The sequence below is a fragment of the Centropristis striata genome, chromosome 18 (genome assembly GCF_030273125.1).
Source record: "Centropristis striata isolate RG_2023a ecotype Rhode Island chromosome 18, C.striata_1.0, whole genome shotgun sequence".
Taxonomy (NCBI): Eukaryota; Metazoa; Chordata; class Actinopteri; order Perciformes; family Serranidae; genus Centropristis; species Centropristis striata.
Window position 1 is genome coordinate 27,839,283 of NC_081534.1, and position 25,986 is coordinate 27,865,268.

Genomic DNA, 25,986 nt, shown 5'->3' on the forward strand with positions numbered 1-25,986 from the left:
TGGCCACCAAGTGTTTTCAGTGTAGAAGACTGCTCTTTGCCTTTATAAAAGCTGTAATTTGTCAATGGATACATTCTGTCTTCATGCTATGTAAAGCCTCATTACTGCTTTTAATCTTTTGCAAATAACACCCTTTTGGATATCCAGTGCCAATTTGTTCTAAATCCTCTGTTCCTGTTCTCCGTGTTTGCGTGCTGAGCGAGCACCGTCTTTATGTTGTCTCCATCTCCACATCCTTCAGCAGACCTTGGATCAGCTCTAGTCGTCCTTCATGTGTTGCAGTGTGGACGAAATGTGGAGTGGAACATGGAAGAGTGTTTGAGTAGATCTCTTAATGTGACATGCATATTGGAGCTGTAATTAGCAGGCTCACTAGCTTTAATTAGTGGGTTTAAATGGAGGAAAGCTTTCGCTCGCTGTCCTTTTGATGTGTGTGGGAGATGTTATGCAAATGCAGTGGCTTTTGTTCTGTGTTTGTGTGTGATTGTGTGTGTGTGTCAGTGTGTTTAAAAGAAGGGCACACACGACCTGCATTCTCAAATTCCTGATCTCCACCTGAGTAAACCGGAACTAAATCCTATAACATACAGTCTGTTAATGTGAGTGTGTTTTGGGTTATCTGTGTGTATTTGTGTGAAAGATGCAGCTAATTATGCTCCTCTTCTTCCTCTCGAGCAGAGTATGGCATACTCCTTGATGCACTGTGATCTAATAACCAGTTCTGGAAAAAAAAGCATGAAATCAGAGTCTATTCATGCACCGAGCTCTTCAGCTCACATGATGTAACCTGATGAAGACTATCTTTGATTGAACATTCAGTCGTGTTCACAATATGAATATGAGTGAAAGAATAACCCTCAGAGAGCATCACAGCTGCTGCGTTGTTTCTGTTGTTCATGGTTGTTACTAAGAACATGCTGAACTTTGTCCAGATATTCTGTGCATCTATACATTTTAAGCCAAAAGTCTTAAGTACTATTTCCAAAGTACCGTGCGTTTATGTTTCAGACGCCTCCTGGTGGTTGTTTGTGTGCACACACTGAAAATAAAATGCAGTTTATCTGCAGAGCTTTTCGTAAGACTCACATTTTCAGGTTCCTTTTTTTCAATTCTTGTTTTTCTTTTGCATATTTGTAGACTGAATTTTGTGTTTTTTGGGCTGTTTGGTTGGCGAAAGTACAAATTTTAAGGCATAATTTATGCTCTTGTATGTTTAATGGGCATTTTTCTTCATTTTAAAATGTTGTAGACTAAAGCTGTGTCTCAATTCATGTTTTCTTTTAAAGTTAAACTTGCTATTTTAAGGGCCAAAGAGCTTTCGCACTGAATATGGGAAAGTACGGTTGAATATGTATACCTGGGTGGTGTACACATAATGGTAAAAAAGTTGACTTAACACCTCTTATTTACCATTTTGGCCTCGTACTGGAAGGGGAGGAGTCACCAAACTGAAACTATCATCCAACAAGCAAAGTCTAGTTCCTTTTTTATCCAGTTTTAATACTGTCAAGTGATTCAATAAGCCAGTAGACATTTTGGCGGTGGTCAAACGTTGGCAGCAATGCTCTGTCTGTTCTGGTTGCGATCTTGTCCTTAAAAAGAAGAAGAGGTCAAATGTTCTGATTGTCTTTTCCACTAAGTGCACAACAGCTGTATCCAATTTAAGACATCACTACCCTGGCCAAAAATATGAACAGATTAAAGTGGTTTCTAGGTCAGCAACAAGTCATCAGCTTTTTTTGATGCCAGAACTGAAAGCCAGTTCTTTTGATTCTTTGTTAGTTGAATCAATTTGGTTATTCATTTGTGATGTTGGCAGCTTTGTCATTTTTTTTGCCCCACAGTCAGAGAACTTTATTTGATTCGCAAACAGATGCCAGTGTTCATCTGACTAATGCATAAATCATGGGTCTCAAACTCGCAGGCCAATTGGGGCCCTCGTGACAATATTTTGTGGCCCCCACCTTGATATGAAAGTTTAATGTGAGTTTTATATGAATGGCACTTTACCGTGTTGTGTGTGGAAGGTCCCTTTATTGCACAAGCTGGAGCTTTGTTTCACTTGTTTCTATGACGACGTAACCGGAAGAAGTGGAAATGTTATGTAATGTAATTTTTTGTCTTTTTTAAAATTATTTTGTGTCTTTTTTTTGTTGTAATTTTGTCTTTTTTTTGTAATTTTGTGTCTTTTTCTAATAATTTTGTGTCTTTTTTAAGTAATTTAGTGTTTTTTCTGTCATTTTGTGTCTTTTTTGGTCATTTTGTGTCTTTTTTAAGTAATTTAGTTTTTTCTGTCATTTTGTGTCTTTAAGTAATTGAGTTTTGTGTCATTTTTTTTAGTCATTTTGTGTCCTTTTTTGGTCATTTTGTGTCTTTTTTAAGTAATTTAGTTTTGACTGTCATTTTGTCTTTTTCTTTTTTTTTTTTTTTTTTTAGCAATTTTGTGTCTATTTTTGGTCATTTTGTGTCTTTTTTAAGTAATTTTGTTTTTTCTGTCATTTTTTGCAATGTCTGTTTCTGACTCTAACGGCAATGTTTGAATTTATTTCTACTGCAACATAAACTAAAAAATCAAATACACTGCTGCTCAAAAGTTTGGGGTCACTTAGAAATTACCTCATTTTTAAAAATAACAGACATACAGTCTAGACATGTTACTGTGATAAATGACTTTTAAAGCTGGAAACGGCTGATTTCTCATGAAATATTTATTATATATTGTCAGCAACCATCACTCCTGTGTCCCACTGTCACATTGTATTAATCCACGTTTATAGTGTTGAAATGCTCATTGATCATTTAAACACCTGAGCATTATGTTAGCACAGCTGGAAACTTTTCTGTGCTGATTTGAGAAGCAATAAAATGATCTGTCCTCAGGCTGGTTGAGTATCTAGAGGTAAAGTTGGAGATTTGTACAGGTTAATGTTATTATTTCTGCCTTTGTTAGTGTCTTTACTATATTTTTGATTCATTTTGTCACTCATCTCATGAATTAAACAGTTTGTTTTTAATGGAAAACAACAGACATTTTCTAGGTGACCCCAAACTTTTGAGCGCTAGTGTTTATATTTTGAGGTGCAAATTTTGCTGTTTGCTGTTTTAATTTGTTAAAAACCAAGAATTGGTTCCATTGTCTAAATATGTTTGGCAACTGTTACTGTGAAAAAAACAAAACAGTGAGTTGTAACAACCTGTGAACAGCTTCAACTGGATCTTGTGATATTCTTTTTTTATATCATAGTTGTGATATAGTGCAGCCTTTCACCATGCGGCTATTAAAAACTCATTCATATTTTATTGAAGCTCTTTTGAGCCACTCTGGCTCTTCTCCTCGTGCGTGCGGTGGCTGTGAGACAGGTGGGAAGCTTTCCTGCTTGACTGAATTACTAAATGGCTCGTTTATTGAGCGCGTGGTTTACTGCCTGACTCCACCAAATTATATTTCCCGGCCAACAGGTCACGCTGACCCAGTGAGTCGTCGGCCCATTTACCGCCTGCTGTGGTCACTTTTGAAATGATCACAGTGAATTGTTGTTTTTCTCACTGACTGTTTGTCCTCCAGTGAGCTGACAAACAGTGAGTCAGCAGAAGTCAGCGTGCCACTCAGACTTTCATGCAAACTAGTGCACACATGTGTATGTATTTGCGTGCAACTTGATACTGAGAGAGTGTGTAACAAGATCGCCCAGAGGAGTGCATCAGTTTCACAATCACTTTGTGAATGTTTGGGCCATATTAAGGTGTACAAAGCTGCCATTCACCTCATATATGCTATAGGTTACAGCTAGGGTTGTCACGATACTAAAATTTTCAACTCAATACCGATACTCAGGAAAATATTCGATACTCGATCCCATTTCCGATACCGCAAGGATAAAAACAAAGACCCCAAAATTTAACAGAAATATTTTTATTAACAAGAAAAATGCAACATGTAAAAATGATTAGAACCACAGGTTAAATATTTATAATAAAAAACAGTTGTGCAAAAAGAAACTGCAACTATGATAACAAGCTTCAGGTCTGAGGTAGTGCAAAAAATAAATAAATACAATAAACAATAACAACTAGAACAATATTTTTAAGGTTGTATGCTGTGCACAGAGGGGGTATCAATACTTTTGAAAATTAATTTAACAGAAATATTTTTATTAACAAGAAAAACGCAACATGTAAAAATGATTAGAACCACAGGTTAAATATTTATAATAAAAAAACAGTTGTGCAAAAAGAAACTGCAACTATGATAACAAGCTTCAGGTCTGAGGTAGTGCAAAAAATAAATAAATACAATAAACAATAACAATTATAACAATATTTTTAAGGTTGTATGCTGTGCACAGAGGGGGTATCAATACTTTTGAAAATTAATTTAACAGAAATATTTTTATTAACAAGAAAAATGCAACATGTAAAAATGAACAGAACCACAGGTTAAATATTTATAATAAAAAAAAGAAGTTGTGCAAAAAGAAACTGCAACTATGATAACAAGCTTCAGGTCTGAGGTAGTGCAAAAAATAAATAAATACAATAAACAATAACAACTAGAACAATATTTTTAAGGTTGTATGCTGTGCACAGAGGGGGTATCAATACTTTTGAAAATTAATTTAACAGAAATATTTTTATTAACAAGAAAAATGCAACATGTAAAAATGAACAGAACCACAGGTTAAATATTTGTAATAAAAAAAAGAAGTTGTGCAAAAAGAAACTGCAACTATGATAACAAGCTTCAGGTCTGAGGTAGTGCAAAAAATAAATAAATACAATAAACAATAACAACTAGAACAATATTTTTAAGGTTGTATGCTGTGCACAGAGGGGGTGTCAATACTTTTGAAAATTAATTTAACAGAAATATTTTTATTAACAAGAAAAATGCAACATGTAAAAATGAACAGAACCACAGGTTAAATATTTATAATAAAAACAGTTGTGCAAAAAGAAACTGCAACTATGATAACAAGCTTCAGGTCTGAGGTAGTGCAAAAAATAAATAAATACAATAAACAATAACAACTAGAACAATATTTTTAAGGTTGTATGCTGTGCACGGAGGGGGTATCAATACTTTTGAAAATTAATTTAACAGAAACATTTTTATTAACAAGAAAAATGCAACATGTAAAAATTAACAAATTAAATATTTATAATAAAAATAAGAAGTTGTGCAAAAAGAAACTGCAACTATGATAACAAGCTTCAGATACTCGATACTTTTGAGAATGAGTATTGTATTCGGATACAACGTTTTAGTATCGATACTTCTTTGACTATCGATACTTTTGACAACCCTAGTTGGCACATAGTAGGGGATGCGCGGCTAAAATAGTTTGGGAACTGCTGGGTTACAGTATAGTGCCAATAAGAGCCTATACATGACAACAAGCCACCAGCACTGAAGTATGTGTGAGCAGATTCTCCGTCTGAAGGTGGGGGATAAAGGGTTTAGTGTGTCTAATCTGCAGGGAGGTTCTAGAAAGCTCCAGAATGATGCTATGCAACCTGGATTAGCAGCACAGACAAATGTGGAGCTTGAGGAGGAGCCGCATCTGAGACTGAAATGAGTGTCTGGGTGTTAGATGGGAAAACGAGCGTTCACGCTGCTATCAAGCCCCCAGCCAGCGCCAGATTAAAATAAGATGAGACTCCAATGATTCCTGCTGGGGGAATGGGCTGGTTTCAGCAGCAGATAATGGCAACGAGCTGAGGAAAATGTTCCTTTTCTCAGGGAATAGAGGGAGATTTGGGTTTTGTTTTGCAGCAGAAACGAGCCAATCAATCAGACGCAGCGATCATAATTGGCAGACAGACATTCTGAATAGGTCATTCGGCAGAGAATGTGTTGAGAGATGTTGTACTTGTGTGCAACATTGATTTCAGTTTGGTGTTTAACTGTACAAACAAATAAGTCGTTAATCTCAGAGCCGGGGGCCGGAGTCACTCCTGGTGGGACTGGCTGTGAGACTTTTTATCCAGGACGGATCAAGAAGTGACAATAAGTTGTTTCACATCTTCCAAAGAAGTATTGAACATATCTGCTCAGTTTGTGTTGGGATATATGAAAGAAGTTGTATCATTCAACCTGCTGACAGCAGCAAAACATTCTGAAAGATGCAACAATTAGTCCACTCATTTATTAGTTGATTGTCTTAAAAAAAATAATTGCCAACCATATTTATAGGAATTTTTCATGCAAAAAATGGCAGATAATGCTGTTAGTGGCTTCTCAAATGTAGAGATTTACTGTTTTCCTCAGAGTTTTAGCAAATCAAATCATAATTTTTGAGTTTTACACTGGCAAAAACATTGAAAAACCCACAACCTCAGACTTTGAGAAACTAGGATGGACAATTTTCTTGACAATTTTTAGACAAAGTGATCGGTTGTTTGAGAAAATGATTTGAACATATTAATCTCTAATGGAAATTGTCATTAGTTGCAGCCCAAAAAATATGCAGATTGTCTCAAATTAGCAGCATCTTGATATTCAGGAACCTCAAATGCTCACTTGCAACTATACAGGCAATGGCAACATCATTCAGCCAGCAGGAGACTTAATCGACTCGTCAATTAACTGAAAATTTATTGGCAACTATATTGATAATCAGTTAATCCAATTTTTTTTAAAGAAAATAGCCAATAGTTCTCTAGTTTCAGCCTTTCAGATATGAATAAGTGTTACTTTTTATAAGTCTTATATTAAACTGAGTAGGTTGGTGTTTGTGAGATGGGTCAAATAAAATGACATTTGCTGTTGTCAGTTTTGGCTTTGGAAAATGTGAAATTAAATGGGGAAGCAGATATGTGAAAGGCTGTCTAGAGCCAGTGTCTGGCTAACTCAGGGGTCGGCAACCTTTAGTAACAAAAGAGCCACTGTTGGCCAAAAAAAATGGAGCCACAAACCTTATTTTAACAGCCTACTAAGTCTACCATCAATTAGCCTACCAGGATCACTAAAAGGTTATAATGAGCATTTCTTGATATGATTTTGTCAGAATGCAGCAACTCAAAACTAGACTTGAAGTTGTCAATATTTAGATCAGGGATGGGCAACTTAAATGCTGCAGGGGGCCACAATTTTTCATGTTCACTACCACAGGGACAAATATAGGACTGTACACTTAACCAGATATGATGAAACTGCAATTTTAAATATGTTTACATTGCAGTAACTTTATATATTTCATGCTCAAATGCATGTATAACAGTATAAATAGGAATACAAAAGGTTTGAAGCTAATAAAAAATAACCACTAACTGTGATTTCTTTTTTTTCAGTGCAAGAACAGCAGACCAACATTAATTACAAGAAGTATTTTGTGCATTTTTACACTGCACTTTTAAGATTTCATGCTCAAATGCAAGTAGTTGTATAAGGGCCACTTCAAGTGAGGGTGCGGGCCGTATGTGGCCCCCGGGCCTCCAGTTGCCCACCCCTGATTTAGAGTTTTTAAGGCCGCAAGTTTTTTAGGGCCGCAGACTTTCGTAAGCAATTTAGTTGACTAAAATGTTGAAACATTTTTTAATGTCATATATAAGTGACATATTTTTACAACTGATGAATACAAATTGCTTTGGGCCTGCACCAGTGATAAATAAACATTAAAATGTAAAGAAATAACTATTTAATGTGGTATAATTTTGTTGTCACAGCCACAGTGAGCCACTGCAAATGGCCCGAAGAGCCAGATCTGGTCTAGCTGGTTCTAGGCTACAGTAGGAACATGGTGAACTCTGTGGATGAGGACACGCTCTCTATGTTTCCAATCATCTATCTGCCTTCCCCTTTGCTGCCAATAGAATCACCTGAGTCATACACACTGGCCCTATTAGCCTTGAAAAATCCAGTGTCATTTGGGCTCCAAACCCCATCGTTTTGTATGACAATGACTTAATTCTTTTTGTTACAGCTCAGAGTTGATTGTCCTCTTTCAACTCTCTTCATTTCTCCTCTCCCCCTCCTCCCCCTCCTCCTCCTCCTCCTCCTCTTCCTCCTCCTGTCAGATGATGAAACATGCGTGGGACAGCTACAGGCGCTACGCCTGGGGTTCCAATGAGCTCAGGCCCGTCTCCAAGCAAGGCCACTCCAGCAATCTATTTGGTGAGTGAGAGACCACACACACACACACACACACACACACACACACACGATTGATCTCTTGTCCCTGCCACCGGCGGCCTTGGCCTTTAGATTAGCAGCCAAATTGGCCGTCAGTTGGAGTCATCCATCTATGAACGCCTCTAAATGTCAACTTTATCATATATTTATATTCTGTTTGTGCGGGTTGCCAGTTGTTGGTGTCTTTGCCGTATTTCTGCTGCATCCAGTGATCTTCCCCCAGTTTCACTGTCTGTCGTGTGTGTGTGTGTGTGTGTGTGTGTGTCTGTGTCTGTGTGTGTGTGTCTCTGTGTCTGTGTCTGTGTGTGTGTGTGTGTGTGTGTGTGTGTGTCAGAAGCCAAATTAAGCTAGGATAATAACTGCATCTTTTTAAAGTCCTTTCTTATCCCCCCAGCCTCTCACACACACAGTCACACACACACACTACATGTTGCTCCTTGTGTTGTCTCATTGTGGTTCGTTGGCTGAGATCTTTGGCTGAAAAGCTGGACTCGGAGACTTGCCGCCAAAGTAAACATAAAGCTAAAAGGAGAGGATCCCACAGGTCTGTTATGACGGCACACGTGCCAATGGCAGCAGATCAGTACAACTCATTAAAATCACATTTAATCTGCATTATATTAGATTTTCCCTAATTATGTGAAAGGATAAAAGGACTGGAGACTTGAAAGTTTTGGATTAAAACAGCTTTTTATTTACAAATCAGATATTTTGGATTCAGTCGTACACACAGTTATAGAAAATCTACTCTTTATTGAGACGTGTTAGAGCGGTGCACTTGTTGCAGGTGTTCCCTGTGTACTTCAAGTGTTTGCACACATAATGACTACTGTAATTTATTCCGACTGATTGGATTAATAAGAGCGGGAATTGGATTTTTAATTTGTTAAGATCTCTTTCTCTCTCTCTTGACCTAATTAAATTCTCAGGGAGGATATTTGTTTGGATACCTTCAGCTCTGCCTGCATGTGTGTGTGTGTGTGTGTGTGTGTGTGTTTATCAGTGGGTGGTGTTTGTGACAGTTTAGAGTAGTGCCTTTGCAAGCTCTTGACTAGATAAGATGGCATTCATGTGTGAAAGAGCTAGCTGTGCTTGCGCTGCTGATAAGAACCGAGTCCTGACACCAAAATATACCTGATATGGTTTGAAGGTTTTATTTTTTAAATGGGGGCTCTTTTAAAGGTGCAGGGGTGTTTTATTTTCTCTCCTCTGTAACAACAAAATAATGATTTATTAATAATTTGAAGCAAGGGTCTCAAACTCGTGCCCCACAGGCCAATTGTGGCCCTCGTGACGATATTTCGTGGCCCTCACCTTGATATGAATGTTTAATGTGAGTTTTATATGAATGGCACTCTACCGTGTTGTGTGTGGAAGGTCCCTTTAATTACTTTTTTGGTTATTTTGTGTCTTTTTTTTGGTAATTTTGTGTATTTTTTTTGGTAATTTTGTGTCTTTTTTAAATAATTTTGTTTCTTTTTTTTGGTAATTTTGTGTCTTTTTTTTAAAATAATTTTGTCTCTTTTTAAAAAAAATTATTTTGTGTCTTTTTTGGTAATTTTGTGTCTTTTTTTGATAATTTTGTATCTTTTTTTGTAATTTTGTGTCTTTTTTTGACAATTTTGTATCTTTTGTTAGAAATTTTGTGTCTTTTTGGTAATTCTATCTTTTTTTGTTAATTTTATGTTTTTTTTTGTAATTTTGTGTCTTTTTTTGGTCATTTTGATACTGCCTCCAGCGGCCCCCAGGTAATTTGAGTTTGAGACCCCTGGTTTAAAGTAAACTGCCTCTGGTTAAGAGTGGAAGGAAATAGAAAAATGGACATGTTGCGGTATAAATTGGTTATTTAATTTAATTTTAAAATAAGATTATTTTGGGGGCATTTTCAGCTTTATTTGACAGTGTATTTATCTATTTATTTTTTGTTATTTTATTTCATTATGACATGTTTTTCTGGCAAACTGCTTATTCGAATGGTAATTTGAACTCTCCTTTTAGCTCTGATTTGCTTGACTCCAGAGGCAATTATCTGGATATATTTTCTAAATACTAAATAAATATTAAATACTAAATACCATGTTCACCAGCTAGCTGCCAACTTTGTCCGCCTGCAGTTTGGTGCTTTATATTATCCGATAAGTGCCAGTTTTTGACCGGGAAAATGTCCCAACATATTTAAATGTCTCTATCATAATGTCTGGTGAAAATAATTATCTTTCAGCTGTACGCTCACTACAGCCAATAACTGTAACAACTCCAGTGATATGAGCGATTTGTGGCTATCTTTTTGTTTGACTTCAAAAACTTCTTATTCAGTTTTATTTTAACTGAGAAATGACCTATAGCGAAGAGAAATTATTTGATTTCAAGTCAACCGACCCGTCTTAAAGCACAGATTCCGTCTCATTTCCGTTCACTTTATAATATTTATTCATTTTAAAAATAGAATTATGCATGCAAGTCTGTTAACCAGATTTATTTTATTATAGATATAAGAAGAGTAAAATAACCTATATTTCCATACTATATACTCTAAATATACATGCCATGATGATGTCATTCTTTATTAGCCTTTATTTGCATATCAGTTATTTTTAAGCTCAACAAACCCTGATAATATTTGGCCAGAATTCCTCCCATTTGTCTGGGACATTGAATTCTTGCAGGACACATGGGCTGGCACCAGTGGAAACCCTGGTTGGGCTGGTAGACCGTAGCAGGTTTTTGAGAACTTTTATTTGCTGCAGCTTAAATTGGGTTAATGTGAGCGGTCGGAGTAAACCAAAACCACACAGTTGTGAGCTGTTAAACCAAAACAAAGACACTCAGACTCTTTTTTTGGCTTTGTGAAGCTTTAAAGAACATTTTAGCAATAGTAAATTATCATATTCTTGATCATGTTCATTTGATATTTTATGCACTTTTTCTCAGGAACACAACATCACCTCCCATTCACTCGCTACTTGTTTAAAGTGTCACATTAACAAAGTTACATTGTGTAATAGTAGGGATGCACGATATTGGAGTTTTTGCCGATATGCCGTTTTTTTCCAACTCATTTAGCCGATTACCGATACCGATATTTTTTTCCCGCACAACTAATTCCCACAATCAGGGCAAATTTGGCCAATTTCTCAATTGACATAATGCATCCATGACATTATTTAATCACTTTATTATATGGGCGGATGTCAGCGTGTTGGCCGATGTCGTTCATTTTCAAGCCAATATCGGCCGATACCGGTAATGTGCCGATAATATTGTGCATCCCTATGTAATAGCATTGTTTATGAGTAAAATAACAAAAATAACCCTTTTTTTCGATACTCGATATTCTAAATCTACATGCCTTGATGATGTCATTCTTCATTAGCCTGCCTATCAATTGTTTTTAAGCTCAACAAACACAGATAATATTTGGCCATAATTCCTCCCATTTGTCTGGGACATTGAAATCTTGCAGGACACATGGGCTGGCACCAATGGAAACCCTGGTTGGGCTGGTAGACTGTAGCAGGTTTTTGAGAACTTTATTTGCTGCAGCTTAAATTGGGTTAATGTGAGCGGTCGGAGTAAACCAAAACCACACAGTTGTGAGCTGTTAAACCAAAACAAAGACACTCAGACTCTTTTTTTGGCTTTGTGAAGCTTTAAAGAACATTTTAGCAGTAGTAAATGATCATATTCTTGGTCATGTTACCGCACAACTAATTCCCGCAATCAGGGCAAATTTGTGACACTCATTTACTCATTGTTTATGAGTAAAATAACAAAAATAACCTATTTTTCCATACTCGATATTCTAAATATACATGCCTTGATGATGTCATTCTTCATTAGCCTGCCTATCAATTGTTTTTAAGCTCAACAAACCCAGATAATATTTGGCCATAATCCCTCCCATTTGTCTGGGACATTGAAATCTTGCAGGACACATGGACCAGTGGAAACCCTGGTTGGGCTGGTAGACTAGCAGGTTTTTGAGAACTTTTATTTGCTGCAGCTTAAATTGGGTTAATGTGAGCGGTCGGAGTAAACCAAAACCATACAGTTGTGAGCTGTTAAACCAAAACTAAGACACTTTTTGGGTTGGGTGTAATATGAAAAGCTGCAGCTTTGCAGCTTTGACCAGAATTCCTCCCATTTGTCTGAGAAATTTAAATCTTCTAGGGCATATGGACTGGCACCAGTGGAAACCCTGGTTTCGTATAGTGGGTTTTTGAGAACTTTATTGGCTGCAGCTGATGTGAGCGGTCAGAGTAAACCAAAACCATACAATTGTGAGCTGTTAAACCAAAACAAAGGATTGAAAGACAGACTCTTTAATTTGGGTTGGGTGTAATATGAAAAGCTTTTCTGCAGCTTTAAAGAACATTTTAGCAATAGTAAATTATCATATTTTTGGTCATATTCATTTCATGCACTTTTTCTCAGGGACACAACATCACCTCCCATTCACTCGCTACTTGTTTAAAGTGTCACATTAACAAAGTTACATTGTGTAATTAGATTGCCGAAGTTGACCTCGAAGGCCTGTAATTGGCTCTGGTTAATAGTGGCAGTGTTTTGTACAGCTGTGTACTCGTATTCAGACTATAATAAATTGAAATATTGGCTGAAAGACTTTTCCATCTAATTATAGCAGTCCTATATTAGCCCTTAATGCAGTTTTACTTTCACTGCATAAAAAGGCAGAAGAGCAGAATCGGAAAGAGTTATTTCTGAACATCTCGTCTCTGAGGCGTTTCTGTCTCTTTCATCATCGCTTCAACAGAGTTTGCATTATTTGTGTCCGGGTACTATAGCTGAGTTATGATTTTCAGGTCTCTGCTCATATGTTTCTGTATCGGCAACAAATTACAGAAGTGACAGGATGACAGCGCTTTGGGTTTATGTATGCAGGGTGTTAGGAGGGATGTTTGAAGCAGCAGGCTTGGGTCAAGACTGTTTTGTTCAATTTAGGCAAAAAGATGACTTTTCTGATGTTTAGCCTCCTTTTGTCTGTCTACATACACTTGTTTCTTTTTCAAGTTTTACCTGTCAGAAAGGGATTGTCAGGCCAGCGGTTCACTGGAGACAGACAAGGCGATATTTTCTGGTTTATTTATGAAAATACATTTTACAAAACAGGTTTGGTGTCAGTCTGCAGCAAGATTTGTATCCTGTAATAAAATAAAGTAATGGCAGGTGTCAAATGTATACAAAGTCCCGTTATTAAAGTTTGGAAAATGGGTGTTTTTATTGAAGTATCTTCGATTGAAATACATAACTTCAGTCCTCGCCCTGGGGAAAATGCAAAAAAAACACACTAAGTCGATTCCATTATACAGTGTTGGAAGATTTACAGGCTCATTTTTAATGATTTCCTTCTTATGTTTAATGAGGAAATTCAATCAGCTTTGTGTAAATTCCATCCACTGTTTCATTACCGGAATTTATCATACGTAAATGTAGAAAGAGACAGGAAAGCAGCTGTGTGAATACTAATTGTTAGATTAGCCTGTTCAACTCTGTGTGTTAGTCTTTCTCCCTCTATCCATCCCTCATGTCTCTGCTATAGAAAAGTAAATAGGTTTTAGTTGGCTGCTCCAGCAGACCCACTTCCATCCGTAAATAAGACAGCTTGGCCCCTGGGCCTTGTCACAGCCGTTTCCAACTCCTATAGAACATGATGTATGACGATAATATTAGCCTGACCTGGAATATTATGCAATGAAGCCACTTGCCATGCCCCAGGCTGTTTCCCTGACACGCTGTAACCTGGATTGCTGCTTCAAATTAGACAGCAGAATTGCAATTGCGAGCTGTAGTTAGAAGGTCCAGGCTGGCTTCTCCATAATAAACAGAATGAATATAATAAATATTGCTAGAGCTACCCCATGCTCTCCATAAGGCATGGGTTAAAGAAGTGGTTCTCAAACTTTCTTGAATAATACCACCTGCAATGTTGAACTTCAGATGAGTAGCATCCGAGCACTTAAAGTCACCACATCAGTCAGATTCATGCTACTGTAGATCCATCTTCTTTTCTTTTGTACATGTTGTTGTTTTCACTGTACTCCAATCTTTATTGTCATTATACATGATATACAATGAAACCCTTTTTTCTTTCTTTGTTTCTTTTTTTTTTTTTTTTTTTACTTAAAAAGGGGGTTAGAAGGCACCATAAGTCAGATAAGTGAGAGCACAAGAATCCAACTTGACCACAAAATGACAAAAAATGACCACAAAAAGACACAAATTGACCAAAAAAGACACAAAATGACCAAAAAAGACACAAAATGACTAAAGAAAGACATAAAATGACCAAAAAAAGGAAACAAAATGACCAAAAAAGGCACAAATTGACCACAAAATTATTTAAAAAAAGACACAAAATGACTAAAGAAAGACAAAAAATGACCAAAAAAAGGAAACAAAATGACCAAAAAAGGCACAAATTGACTACAAAATGATTTAAAAAAAGACACAAAATGAGCAAAAAAGGCACAAATTGACCACAAAATGATTTAAAAAAAGACACAAAATGAGCAAAAAAGAGACAAAATGACAAAAAAAAAACACAAAATGACCAAAAAAAAAGAAGAAAGATTAAAACACATTAACACATGAACACTTTAACACAGTGGAGACAGAGCTGACTTCCAAAATGATTTGGCGACCCCCAGAAATCATCCTGCGACCCAAATTGGGGTCGGGACCCCAAGGTTGAGAATATCTGGGTTAAAGGATGGAGAAAGTTGGACCTGTTTTTTTCACTTGAAGGCAACAATCTTACATAAAGCCTGGACGAGCCATATTATTCAGTTTGGAGCTGTTGAATGGGAGAAGAGTGCAGATGTGCCGGATCCTTTTTGGATCCGTCCTCTCTGTGGTCATTCCCCGAAGGAAGTCAGTTCTCTGGTCTCAGTCTCCAGCTGTGCTGTCAGCTGTTTGCTCCTCCACATATTGAACCACTGTACTGTAATGTTTACCATATATTTTCCTGCTGCTAAATACTTGAAGACACTTACTGCTCAACCCCGGTTTCCACTGACACACTTAAAGCCATAGACTTTCCCAAAATGTTGGCAGGCAACTGTGTTTATCTTCTCAACCAGCCACTTTGGAAGAAAACCAACCCTGTTCGTATGTTTTATTAAATCAAAATATGTTTTTTTTTAACCCAAGCAAAGAGCAAGAGATATGAGCAAGATGCAGCCTGCTTTTAATCTTGCATTTGCATTGACATGTGGAATCAATTTCCAATTTAGTAGCTTGGCTCATTTCTTTCTGCGAATGTGGAGCTGCTCTGCTCTCAAGACAGTGAGCGTTGTACATAAATAAATAAAGTGTTACAGGGAACAACAGTAAACAGGTTGTGTTTTTCGACAAATTGTTTCTGGATGTGTAACTCGTTTGTAATGGCAAATGTGCCAACAAACGGCAATTTCTGGAGAAAAGTCAATCTAATCAAATCAAACCCAGACAGTCCAATACCTAAGGATTTTTTTTTTTACCCAAACTTTAAATTTGATTGATGCTTATTTAGTTATGAATAGGGTTGTTAAAAGTATCGATACCCAAAAAAGTATCGATACTAAAACGTTGTATCCGGATACAATACTCATTTTCAAAAGTATCGAGTATCTGAAGCTTGTTATAGTTGCAGTTTCTTTTTGCACAACGTTTTTTATTATAAATATTTAACCTGTGGTTCTTTCCATTTTTACATGTTGCATTTTTCTTGTTGATAAAAATATTTCTGTTAAATGTTTGGGTCTTTGTTTTTATCCTTGTGGTATCGAAAATGGTATTGAGTTGAAAATTTTAGTATTGTGACAACCCGAGTTATGAATAGTGCATGCTATTAAAAACATGTGGCATTTATTATTATTGTTATTATTATGATTTTAGCAGATTTTACATATGTTACATATATTTTATTTTCAAGTACCCTATACCATGAATAGTATTGGAAATAAGATGATTAAAAAAGACAGTTTTAATTGTATACAGCATCAGTATTAGTCATTCTTATAAGTCCTAACTAATTAAGTTTTGGTTTTAAATCAAAGTGACATTCAATAACCCTAACATATTGTATACAAATTTAAAATGAAGTGCTCTATTGCAATAATAATTGAATTGCACATTGGCTGGGTAAGTGAAGGGCAGACTGATTGCTGTTTCATCAGACGTCTAGACTCCCGTAACAGCTTTTCATCGTGGTGCAACAATTTCAGTCACAAACAATATTTCATCCCGAAACGCTCTGCATTCAACCTCCCGTCAACACGGCTCCATAAATACAGTTTGTGCAGCTCGAATATGATCTGTCTAGTTACGCAGAGGCTGACTGATAGTGGCGTTTTGGATGCAATGTCGATAATAATGTGCAGAGTTGATTGATTCATTTAATAAACGAGTGATATGTCCGCTGCGCTGACGTCAGCAGGGCTCGGTGATGTCATCTGAACTCGTCCTTTTTGTCCTAATCGGCTTTTTTTGATACTTTTAATGATTGCTTGACCATTACAAAGTTTTGAAGGGCAAGTCAAGACTTTGTCTGATACAATAGAACTGCTTCCCTTGAGATTCTGTAGATTAGGGCTGGGTGATATGGCCCTAAAAGAATATCACCACATTGCAGGCTATTTTTGCGATAGCGATATTCTTGACGATATTAGGAAATATTAAAAAGATATAGAAAATATGATTTGGTAACACTTTACAATTACCATCATTTATAAATGGTAAACAAATAGTTTATTAATGTTTAATCATCATTTATAAACCGTATATAGGCCATTTAGAATGGTAAATACATAATTTATTAATGTTTAACTAACTACATAATTTATAAATGGCAAATAGATGGTATATTAATGTAAGTTTATAGTTACTTTACCATTCACAAACAATTAAATTATAATTAATTGTTTTTTAATAGTTTTAGTTGCACTCATTTTAACATTTTAACACCATATTAAGTACGTTAATGATATTGAAATGATTCATATACCTTTAAGAAATTGGATGAAAACATTTAAAGATTAAATATGTATAGCACTTTGTAAATGGTTAATAATTGGTTTATAAACCATCTATAAACATCACTTAGTTGTTATTGTTAAGTGTTACCTATGATTTTTTTTAGTCTGTTTAAATAATTAAAAATCTAAAATGTAGTTTGAAGTGCAAATCTCAACAGTTGCCAAATACAACATTTTTTACTCTTGACTCTTGAGTATGAGCAAATAATAAAAATAACCATTTAGGGGTTCTGGGGGCATATTTTAATGAAACCTTGTAAAGGAGAATAAAGGTTCTTGTATGTTTTATTTAAGGCATCTTATTTTGACAGTCTTCTTGTAAGTTCTGTGGTGTATTCTCTTAACACACCGTGCTCTTATTTTGAAAGCGGCATGTGTTCAGGGAGAAAGTAGCTTTTTGTGATTAAAACAACTTTAACCACTACATCAAGAAGTAGGAACACTGCCAATATCATGATATGCATTTTTTTTAACCGTCAAAAAATATACCGATATTATTGTGAATGATACGATATGGCACACCCCTAGATTCAGATGTAGATTCACCTTTTTTTTTTTTTTTTTTTGCTAAAATTAAATCTGCCTGGAGGCCACGATGGCATCCGTTTCCCCTCCTGTCGCCTCCAATTTCTTGCTCCGTCTTCAAGCACTCAGCTCGGCTGTCTATAACCAGCACACTTCTATTGAGAGTCACCAACAAGAACAGGTACATCTCTATTTTTGAATTCAGAGCGGGTCAAATCCTGTTGTGACATTGCAGTTTGCTAACAGACACAGCCAGCATATATCGCTTTTGTGGCTTCAAGGAGAGAATATAGACGATAAAAAAAGAACCTGGAGGAAAGGAAACGCGCTCTACAACATCTCCAGGAGGGAGATTCTCATGAAGCCGGTCTAAGTTCTGTCTGTGAAGATTATAAGGACATACTTTATTAAACTAAATATATTTCACTTTTATATGAATGAACAATACAACCAAAATGAGGCACAATTCATTGTTTTGTGTCAAAATAATATTTCCTATTTTTTTATATAGGGCTGGGCGATATAGACCAAAAGTCATATCCTGATATATTTAGACTGAATATCGATATACAATATATCTCCCGATATTTTTATCATAAAGTGAGAGCAAATGTTCAGTCAAAGCCAAATATGACATGTCACAAGTAGTTTTATTGAAACAGTTTATTTAAGTAAACATAAATACTGTATAACTACAGGAGTCTCTCTTTTTTTAATCAAAGCTCCATAAAGTGCACATTTAAATAAAAACATTCTTAAATCAAAATAGCCTATTAAATAAAATAGGCCAATCTTTATCTGAAATAAATATATTTATATGAGAAAAGAATAACGAACATTACAAAATAACTAAATATGACAAACCCTAGTAAGGGCAGCATTTATATATAAAAGAGCAATTTTTTAAACTATATCGATAAAGGCGATATGGTCTAATTCCATATCACATTTAAAAATATATCGATATATCGGCCAGCCCTATTTTTATACATATTTTTGATACACAATTTCATTACTGTAATGTGTCCAGATAAAAATGTCTTGGTTTCCTCACATTTATATACAATAAATATTTAATACATTTTATAAAAATGAATATACATTTGTTTGAAAAGTATAATTTAACAGAATATAATAAAACAATGTTTTTTGACAATGTATAAGAACAAAATCTGAATGAAAATTGATGAGAAAAAATGGTTAAATGTTACGTTAATGATAGAATTGCTTGCATTAAAAATGTGTATATTTTAATGAAATGCATTTTGGTGATACCAGCTACCCTTGAACAAACTTTTTAAATTTTTTTTATTTATTTAAGAATGTGTTACGGTAATGAATTTAGCTCACAGTGTCTCTAAAAATGTCAGAAAATACCTTAAAATTATTTAAAAAGATTATAAATTCATATTAAACAGAGACTTTAGATTGTTTATGTTATAAAGGGTCAAAGAAAATATGTATTCAATGCTCTTTGATTATGGCTATGAGCTGCACCATGTTCATGAGAATCACCCAGGATGACTCTTGTACTATCTTTCAATTATTTATACTTGCTTCTTGCATAGGAGTCATGTAACTGAACAACTCTAACATCCTTGTGAACTCCTATCAGAGGGACCACAGGGAGCTTTTTCCGCTCAGGTCTCACTGACTAGAATATGTTAAATGTCCCCCGGAAGATGAATTATTACCTTGTTAAGTTTCTCCAGATCATCAGGAGCTCATTTGGAGCTCAGTGCCAGTGAATTGTCGGACCAGCCTTAAGCTGTACCCTGACTGCTGTTAGACATGATGGAATTTAATTTAATCTCAGCTCCATTATAAGCCAATGAGCCAGAGGTGGAGTTTGTACCAAGGCCTTTATCCTGGAGTCCAGTTTTACAAGGACACACTGGTAATAGAAGAAGAGTTCTCCAATGTGGCGCTCTGACAACATGAAGACTGTTTTCTAAAATCAATGAACGCATTACTCTGACGGCAATGGATTTCGGTGGTAAGAATCTGGTAGTGACCTTTCCTTGCAGACTCTGCAATATGGATTTTATTCGACTCTGTCCTCTGAAAAAGATTTCTCACAGCTGGGACAAAGTGAATTCAAGTTCCGAGCAAAATTGGGATTGTAGGGCCGTAATGGATTACCGTGTTCGGTTAGTTTCCTGTCAAGTGTGATCGCCGAATGGGCATCGAAGTTATATTCGTCACAAGATATCATATCTTCATGGGTTCAGTGTGAGGCTGGGTTATGGCACAGGTAAGGTTATCAGAAGAATCGTTACGCTGATGCTTTTATGATTTTATGATTCCATGTGTTTAAAAAGAATATGATCTCAGTTTTTATAGATTTATTGGTAGGGGAAATACAGAAGCTATGAAAAACAAACCCAGATCTACAGTCAAGCAACAAGCATTAATATTGACTTAAATACTTTGTACAGCTACAAAATATTTAAGAATTTTAATAATGTTGATTACAAACATTATTACAAATGTGTTTGTATATGTTTAGTAGCTTTTCTATGGTCATGGTATTTAATTTACATTTTTTTAAATTATTTTGTGAGGTCATTTTTCAGATTTTTAAGATTTTTTTTCAATAGTATTATGTCAAAGTTTAAAATTCTGGTACCATGTGAGCTCTAGTCGCATGTAATTCAATTAATTACTACTTAGTACTGTTAAGTAATCAGTTAAGTAATGGAATTACTATTTTAAGCAGCAATTAGTCCTGGTTAATTACATTTCCAAAGTCACTTTCCCAACATTGGACAGGATACTTGATAGTTCTTTGACAAGAAGAAAGAACTTTCATGTGGCCAAACTGTAAATATAAATCAAATATTATGTAAACACTTACATGTTTGTCAGTTTATCTGTTTAGCTATATTTACTGAAACTTTACTGGTCTTCATGATACTGTTGTAAAGCCTTCTTTACACTGGCAGGTATTCTGTTGTAGGGGTAAAGTCAATCCCTTGTGCTATAATTGACTTACTTTTGAGGCTTAAACAATCACATTTTAAGATAATTACCCTCAATTTATGTCAGAATCTGCCTGAAATGACCAAATATGTATAATCATTGTGCACCTGTAGATTGTAAACTATTCTTAAACCCACTAAATATCTAGAAATATTACCAACAAGATTACCTCAATGTCCTCGATAGTAGCTAAAGAGAAGAGAGACACACTACAAGTTGTTGTGGTAGTTAAAGAAAATAATTTGAAGTAATATTTGAGTGTAGTGTGTTAGGTGGATAGTCTCTTGTCAGGCTATGTCTATTAACCCATTTAAGCCAGGAAAGCATTACCGCATTTCTACCATTAAAACTGGGGGCGCTGTTGCGTTATTCTAACATTAAAGCCGGGAAAGCGGATACGTCGTTTTGTAGTATTTGTAGTTTTTTTCCACCTATTTTTGGTCTCTTGGCCAATGAAATGCATCAGAATACATGTGGGAGTGTCGCAATGCAACATGGGACTTTTCCAGAACTGAAATCATGGCGGAAGACGACTATAGCGGAGGGAGCTCAGATATAACAGCTACAAGCTCTCAAATACTTTTTGAATTTCATTTCTATCTGCTACAGAGGCTGAAAAATCTGTTATTTAGTAGGAAGAGTTGACACTTCTGTTGAATTTCCAGAAAAACTTCAGGTTTTAGGGGCTGATTTTAAAATCGCCCAGAGGTTTTACAGGCATTTTTTCCAGGTGTTTTAGGCCTAAATGGGTTAAAAAGAAGAAGAAACGATACATTGTGGAGAGCCCAGTTGCTGCAGTCTTTCTGTCTCTGTGGCTTCTCTGTTTAATTGATACCTCTGACAGACCTCTGGTTTGTGCTCCACAACAGCCAAACAAGCTAAAGGTTGCACCACAGGCTCTCCTCGCCTTGGCCTGCCTCTCCTTCTAGCCAAGGGCCAGCACAAGAAGGCACTCGTGTGTTCAACCAACCAAAAAAACTCCCCATGGGGTGTGTGTGTGTGTGTGTTTTCTGCCTAAAATAAACACACTTGACTTGGCCACAGCACATTAAAGGTCACTACTGATGTCTCCTGCAGCAGGCCAAGAGTAAAGGGAGAATTTTAACGTCCATTTCCATCCAGTCCAGTTTGACCTAGGAGAAAAAATACTGTTTGTGTGCTTTTTGTTCTTGTGTATGTGTGAAATATGATGCCATCTGTGTTGTTGGGTTAAGCCGTAGGTTGAGACATATTATAACCCATTATTAACCCATTTAAGCCTGGAAAGCATTACCACATTTCTACCATTAAAACCAGGGGCACTGTTGCGTTATTCTACCATTAAAGCCGGGAAAGTGGATATGTCGTTTTGTAGTATTTGTAGTTTTTTGTTCACCTATTTTCAGTCTCTTGGCCAATGAAATGCATCATAATACATGTGGGAGTGTCGCAATGCATCATGGGACTTTGAAATCATGGCGGAAGACGACTATAGCGGAGGGAGCTCAGATATAACAGCTATAAGCTCTCAAATACTTTTGAATTTTGAATTTCAGAGGAAATATCAGGAGACACCCAAAAATCTGACTAAGCTGAAAATGCATTCATTCCAACAAATTGACTTAGTCTTGATAGTGTTGTGAATCCTGGGACATGAACACATGTGATACAGTATAACCCATGACACAAACTGGCTTTTATACATAATAATGAGTAATATTGGAGCTAGATGGATAAATCTGTGTGTTTTTGCCTGATTTCAGACAAAACTGTCAACTAGTTACACTTGAAATATTTCCATCTTCAGTCTGACATTTCTTCCACTTTATTCCCATGGCGATGGCGATTCAGTTTTCCTTAACTAACTATAGTATCCACTAAATATAAGGTAATTTTGTCTGCACTGCTGCGTAACCATGCCAACATACTGGCTGTGCCAGGGTTTTAAGAAAGTAGCCAAGCTCGCTCAAAAGAAACTATGATGTCGGATGAAATTGAAAAGACGTGCCGTTTGAGTCAAATTTTTATCAATTTGGTGAATTGGCAAGTCATAAGTCCCATGCACTGTCATTGGATTTATTGTTTTTTTAACCAAGAAACCACCATTTCATATCATAATGCCAGATGGATCAGTCAACTTAACAAAACGGACAGATTCAATGGTCTGGCCCAGACGGGTGCAGATTTCTAGCTTTTTACGGATTCAGAATCAGTGTTTATTTCCAACAATTAATGTCAGTACGAAAGAAAGATGTTTGACAACACTGAAGTTAATTTTTCAAACATAAAATGTCACACAGGGCTACACGATGGTGTAGTGGTTAGCGCTCTCGCCTCACAGCTAGAGGGTCGCCGGTTCGCCTCCCGCCTGCGGCTCTTCTGTGTGGAGTTTGCATGTTCTCAGCGTAGGTTCCCACCGGGTACTCCGGCTTCCTCCCACAGTGCAAACATGCACTTAGGTTTAATTGGGGACTCTAAATTGCCCGTAGGTGTGAATGAGAGTGTGATTGTCTGTCTCTATGTGTCAGCCCTGCGATAGTCTGGCGTCCTGTCCAGGGTGTACCCTCTCGCCCAATGACAGCTGGGATCGGCTCCAGCCCCCGCGACCCGATTGCGGATAAGCGGTTAATGGTAATGAATGAATGAATGAACAATGTCACACACACTCTCATTTGGGACAGCATTCTTGATCAAGCTAATTGAAGGGATTTTATTTAAAAAAATATATATATAAAAAGATCGACTTATCGACTTGATCTTGCCCTTAAAATTCTGTCAGGCAGTTCTCTGGTTTCAGCCGCTGACTGTTAAAAACAGTGATATTTGGACCAGTATGAAGGTTATGACTATTTGGAGTCCTTCCTCTTTTCAATTTCCTTCTTCTATGTGACTCAACTGTCCAGTTTAAAAAAACAGGTTTCCACATGGGGTGTTACTAAGTAGATTAGTTGAGACATGTTTTGCAGCAACATTAACTGTATGTATGTATTGTGCTCTCATAAAGTCCTTATCTCTCACCTTATTAGTTTAAAAACACTTGATATCTATATCTCAGAATGGGCTCTTGAGTTTCTCATGTTCTTTGTTTTGCCAACACTCTTCCCATTGCTACTTTGGGTCAGACAATACACATTTTACCTTGACAGAATGTTAAGACTTTGGCTATTTGCTGGACAGTTGGATGAATCTGTTGCTACAGGCAGTGTGAAGAAGCAAAGGACCAGTGTATCTCCTGAGACACACAGCGGAGGTTATCTGCTTGGCCCTGCCTGCAGCACTTTGAAAGGCCGCTGGATGAATGGCAGCCTTTGCCACAGATGCTGCCAGGGTTTTGTGATGACCTCTTTTCTTTATGTTGTTTTTTCCCTCCTGTCTCCCGTGGCCTTCCCTCCATGGCAGCCTTCTCAATGGCTTTTCTGCTCCTCGTCCCCTGCAGTGATGCTGCAGCTCCTCGCATCACTTTACTGAGGTGACAGCAGGAATACCCAGACAGAATAAAAGTTAAACTGGAGCCTCTTCCTTTACGTTCACACTTAACCTTCAAATGTCAGGTTTATGTTGCATTTCCCATTATAATCAGCAGTTAATGTCAGTTAAAATTGTACGTAATAAGTAAATTCTGTTAGTGTACAGTTGTTGTTTTCACTGTTAAGTCCAGTTATCCACAATTAGCTAGCAAGTTGTACCTAATAAAGTGGCGGTGTGGTCTTCATCTCCTTCAAGGCTGGACGTGTTGTGTGTTCAGAGATGGTCTTCTGCAGACTTTGGTTGTAACGAGTGGTTATTTGACTTACTGCCGTCTTTCTATCATCTCCAACCAGTCTCACCTCTGGTATCAACATGGCATTTTGGCCCAGAGAACTGCTGCTCACCGGATATTTTCTCTTTTTCAGACTATTCTCTGTAAACCCTAGAGATGCTTGTTAGATCAGCAGTTTTTGAAATACTCAGACCAACAACCATGCCACGTTCAAAGTCCCTTTCTTCCCCATTGATGCTCGCTTTGAACTTTAGCAGCTCACCTTCACCATTTCTACATGCCTACATTAGGGGTGCACCGATCGATTAATTTTACGCGATCGGCCGATTCTTTTACGTCAAACCGATCTTATCTGGCGATCTTATCAACCTCGATAATAACCCCCCACCGGAGAAGCAGTGCTCCCAACTTTGTTGTTAAATTTAGCAACTTTTCAGACCCCCCCCTTAGCAACTATTTTTCAAGAAAGTGACTGAAGACAAATCCAGCGACTCCTTCTTACTCTTCTTAACGAGCCATTAACGAACCGGAGGCCGGCTTGTTCAGAAGAGCCGCCGTTAGCGGCAGTTAGCTACAGTTAGCTCTGTAGCAATACAGTGTGTATGTGCTGCTGCTGCTGCAGGAGGAGTTCACTTAGCGATCTCTGTTTGTTAACAACAAGCACAGGACACTCTGTGTACAGTTAGCAATGCTGGTTAATTCATGATCACTATGTTTATAAAGTAATCTTCTTCTTATGATCAGCGGCCAGAAAATTGCAATCGGTGCACCCCTAGCCTACATGCATTGAGTTTCTGCCATGTGATTGGTTGATTAGACATTTGCGTCAGCGAGCAGTTGAACAGGTGTACCTAATAAAGCGCCCGGTGGAGTGAGTTCATGTGTTTGTGATGGAAGCAGCATCTCATGGTGACACACTGTGATTGAACAAAGAGGCGTGTTTACAGTGGAATCTAGGCATGACCCCAGTTAAGCTCGTGACTCCCAGTGGAAGTTAACTGGGAACTGGAAGCTGTAAAATCTTTTGACAGGGAGCGGGTTATTCCAGGTGACTTTATCTGTCGGGCAGTGATCAGAGAACCACCACAAAGACCTGTGGCACTTCTTTTAAGTCATTCTGGGCATATAATTTTACTTTTTAAAGTCATTTTTTGTACTCCTACTTTCTTATTGCTCTAGTGACAGGCTTTGTCCTCCAATTGACATTAGTTTCCTGTTACTGTGTAGATTGAGATTGAGTGCGACTTTGGGTTCAACCATACTTTCTGCCAGAAACTAATTTTGGTTGTTGGTTTAAACCCAGCACAGCTGTCTGTTTAACCATCATCTATTATACCATTACTTACTGCGGCATTAAATGTCTCCCAGCTGGCTTATTTGGACTTTATTTACTGTAGAGATGAGGGCACCACTGCACTGAATTTAACTTGAAATCTGGCTGCTTTGTGCATCCTCTTAATACATTTTCACCTCTTGTGCGGGTGAACAAGGACACGAGTCGGTCTCTGTGGTTGAAGTTTTAAGGGCAGAGAGAGAAGCGAAAGGGGTTGCAGCTTAAAAAAGATGTCTATTAG

The 25,986-nt window shown here is 36.9% G+C and overlaps 1 protein-coding gene across 1 annotated transcript in view; it reads left to right on the plus strand.

Moving 5' to 3' along the window:
• Positions 1–25,986, plus strand: part of man1a1 (mannosidase, alpha, class 1A, member 1) — a 240,702-nt gene that overhangs the window by 48,213 nt on the left and 166,503 nt on the right. The window contains exon 2 of the mRNA XM_059356154.1: positions 8,017–8,113. Coding sequence (XP_059212137.1) covers positions 8,017–8,113 — 97 coding nt within the window. The remainder of the gene's footprint in view (positions 1–8,016; positions 8,114–25,986) is intronic.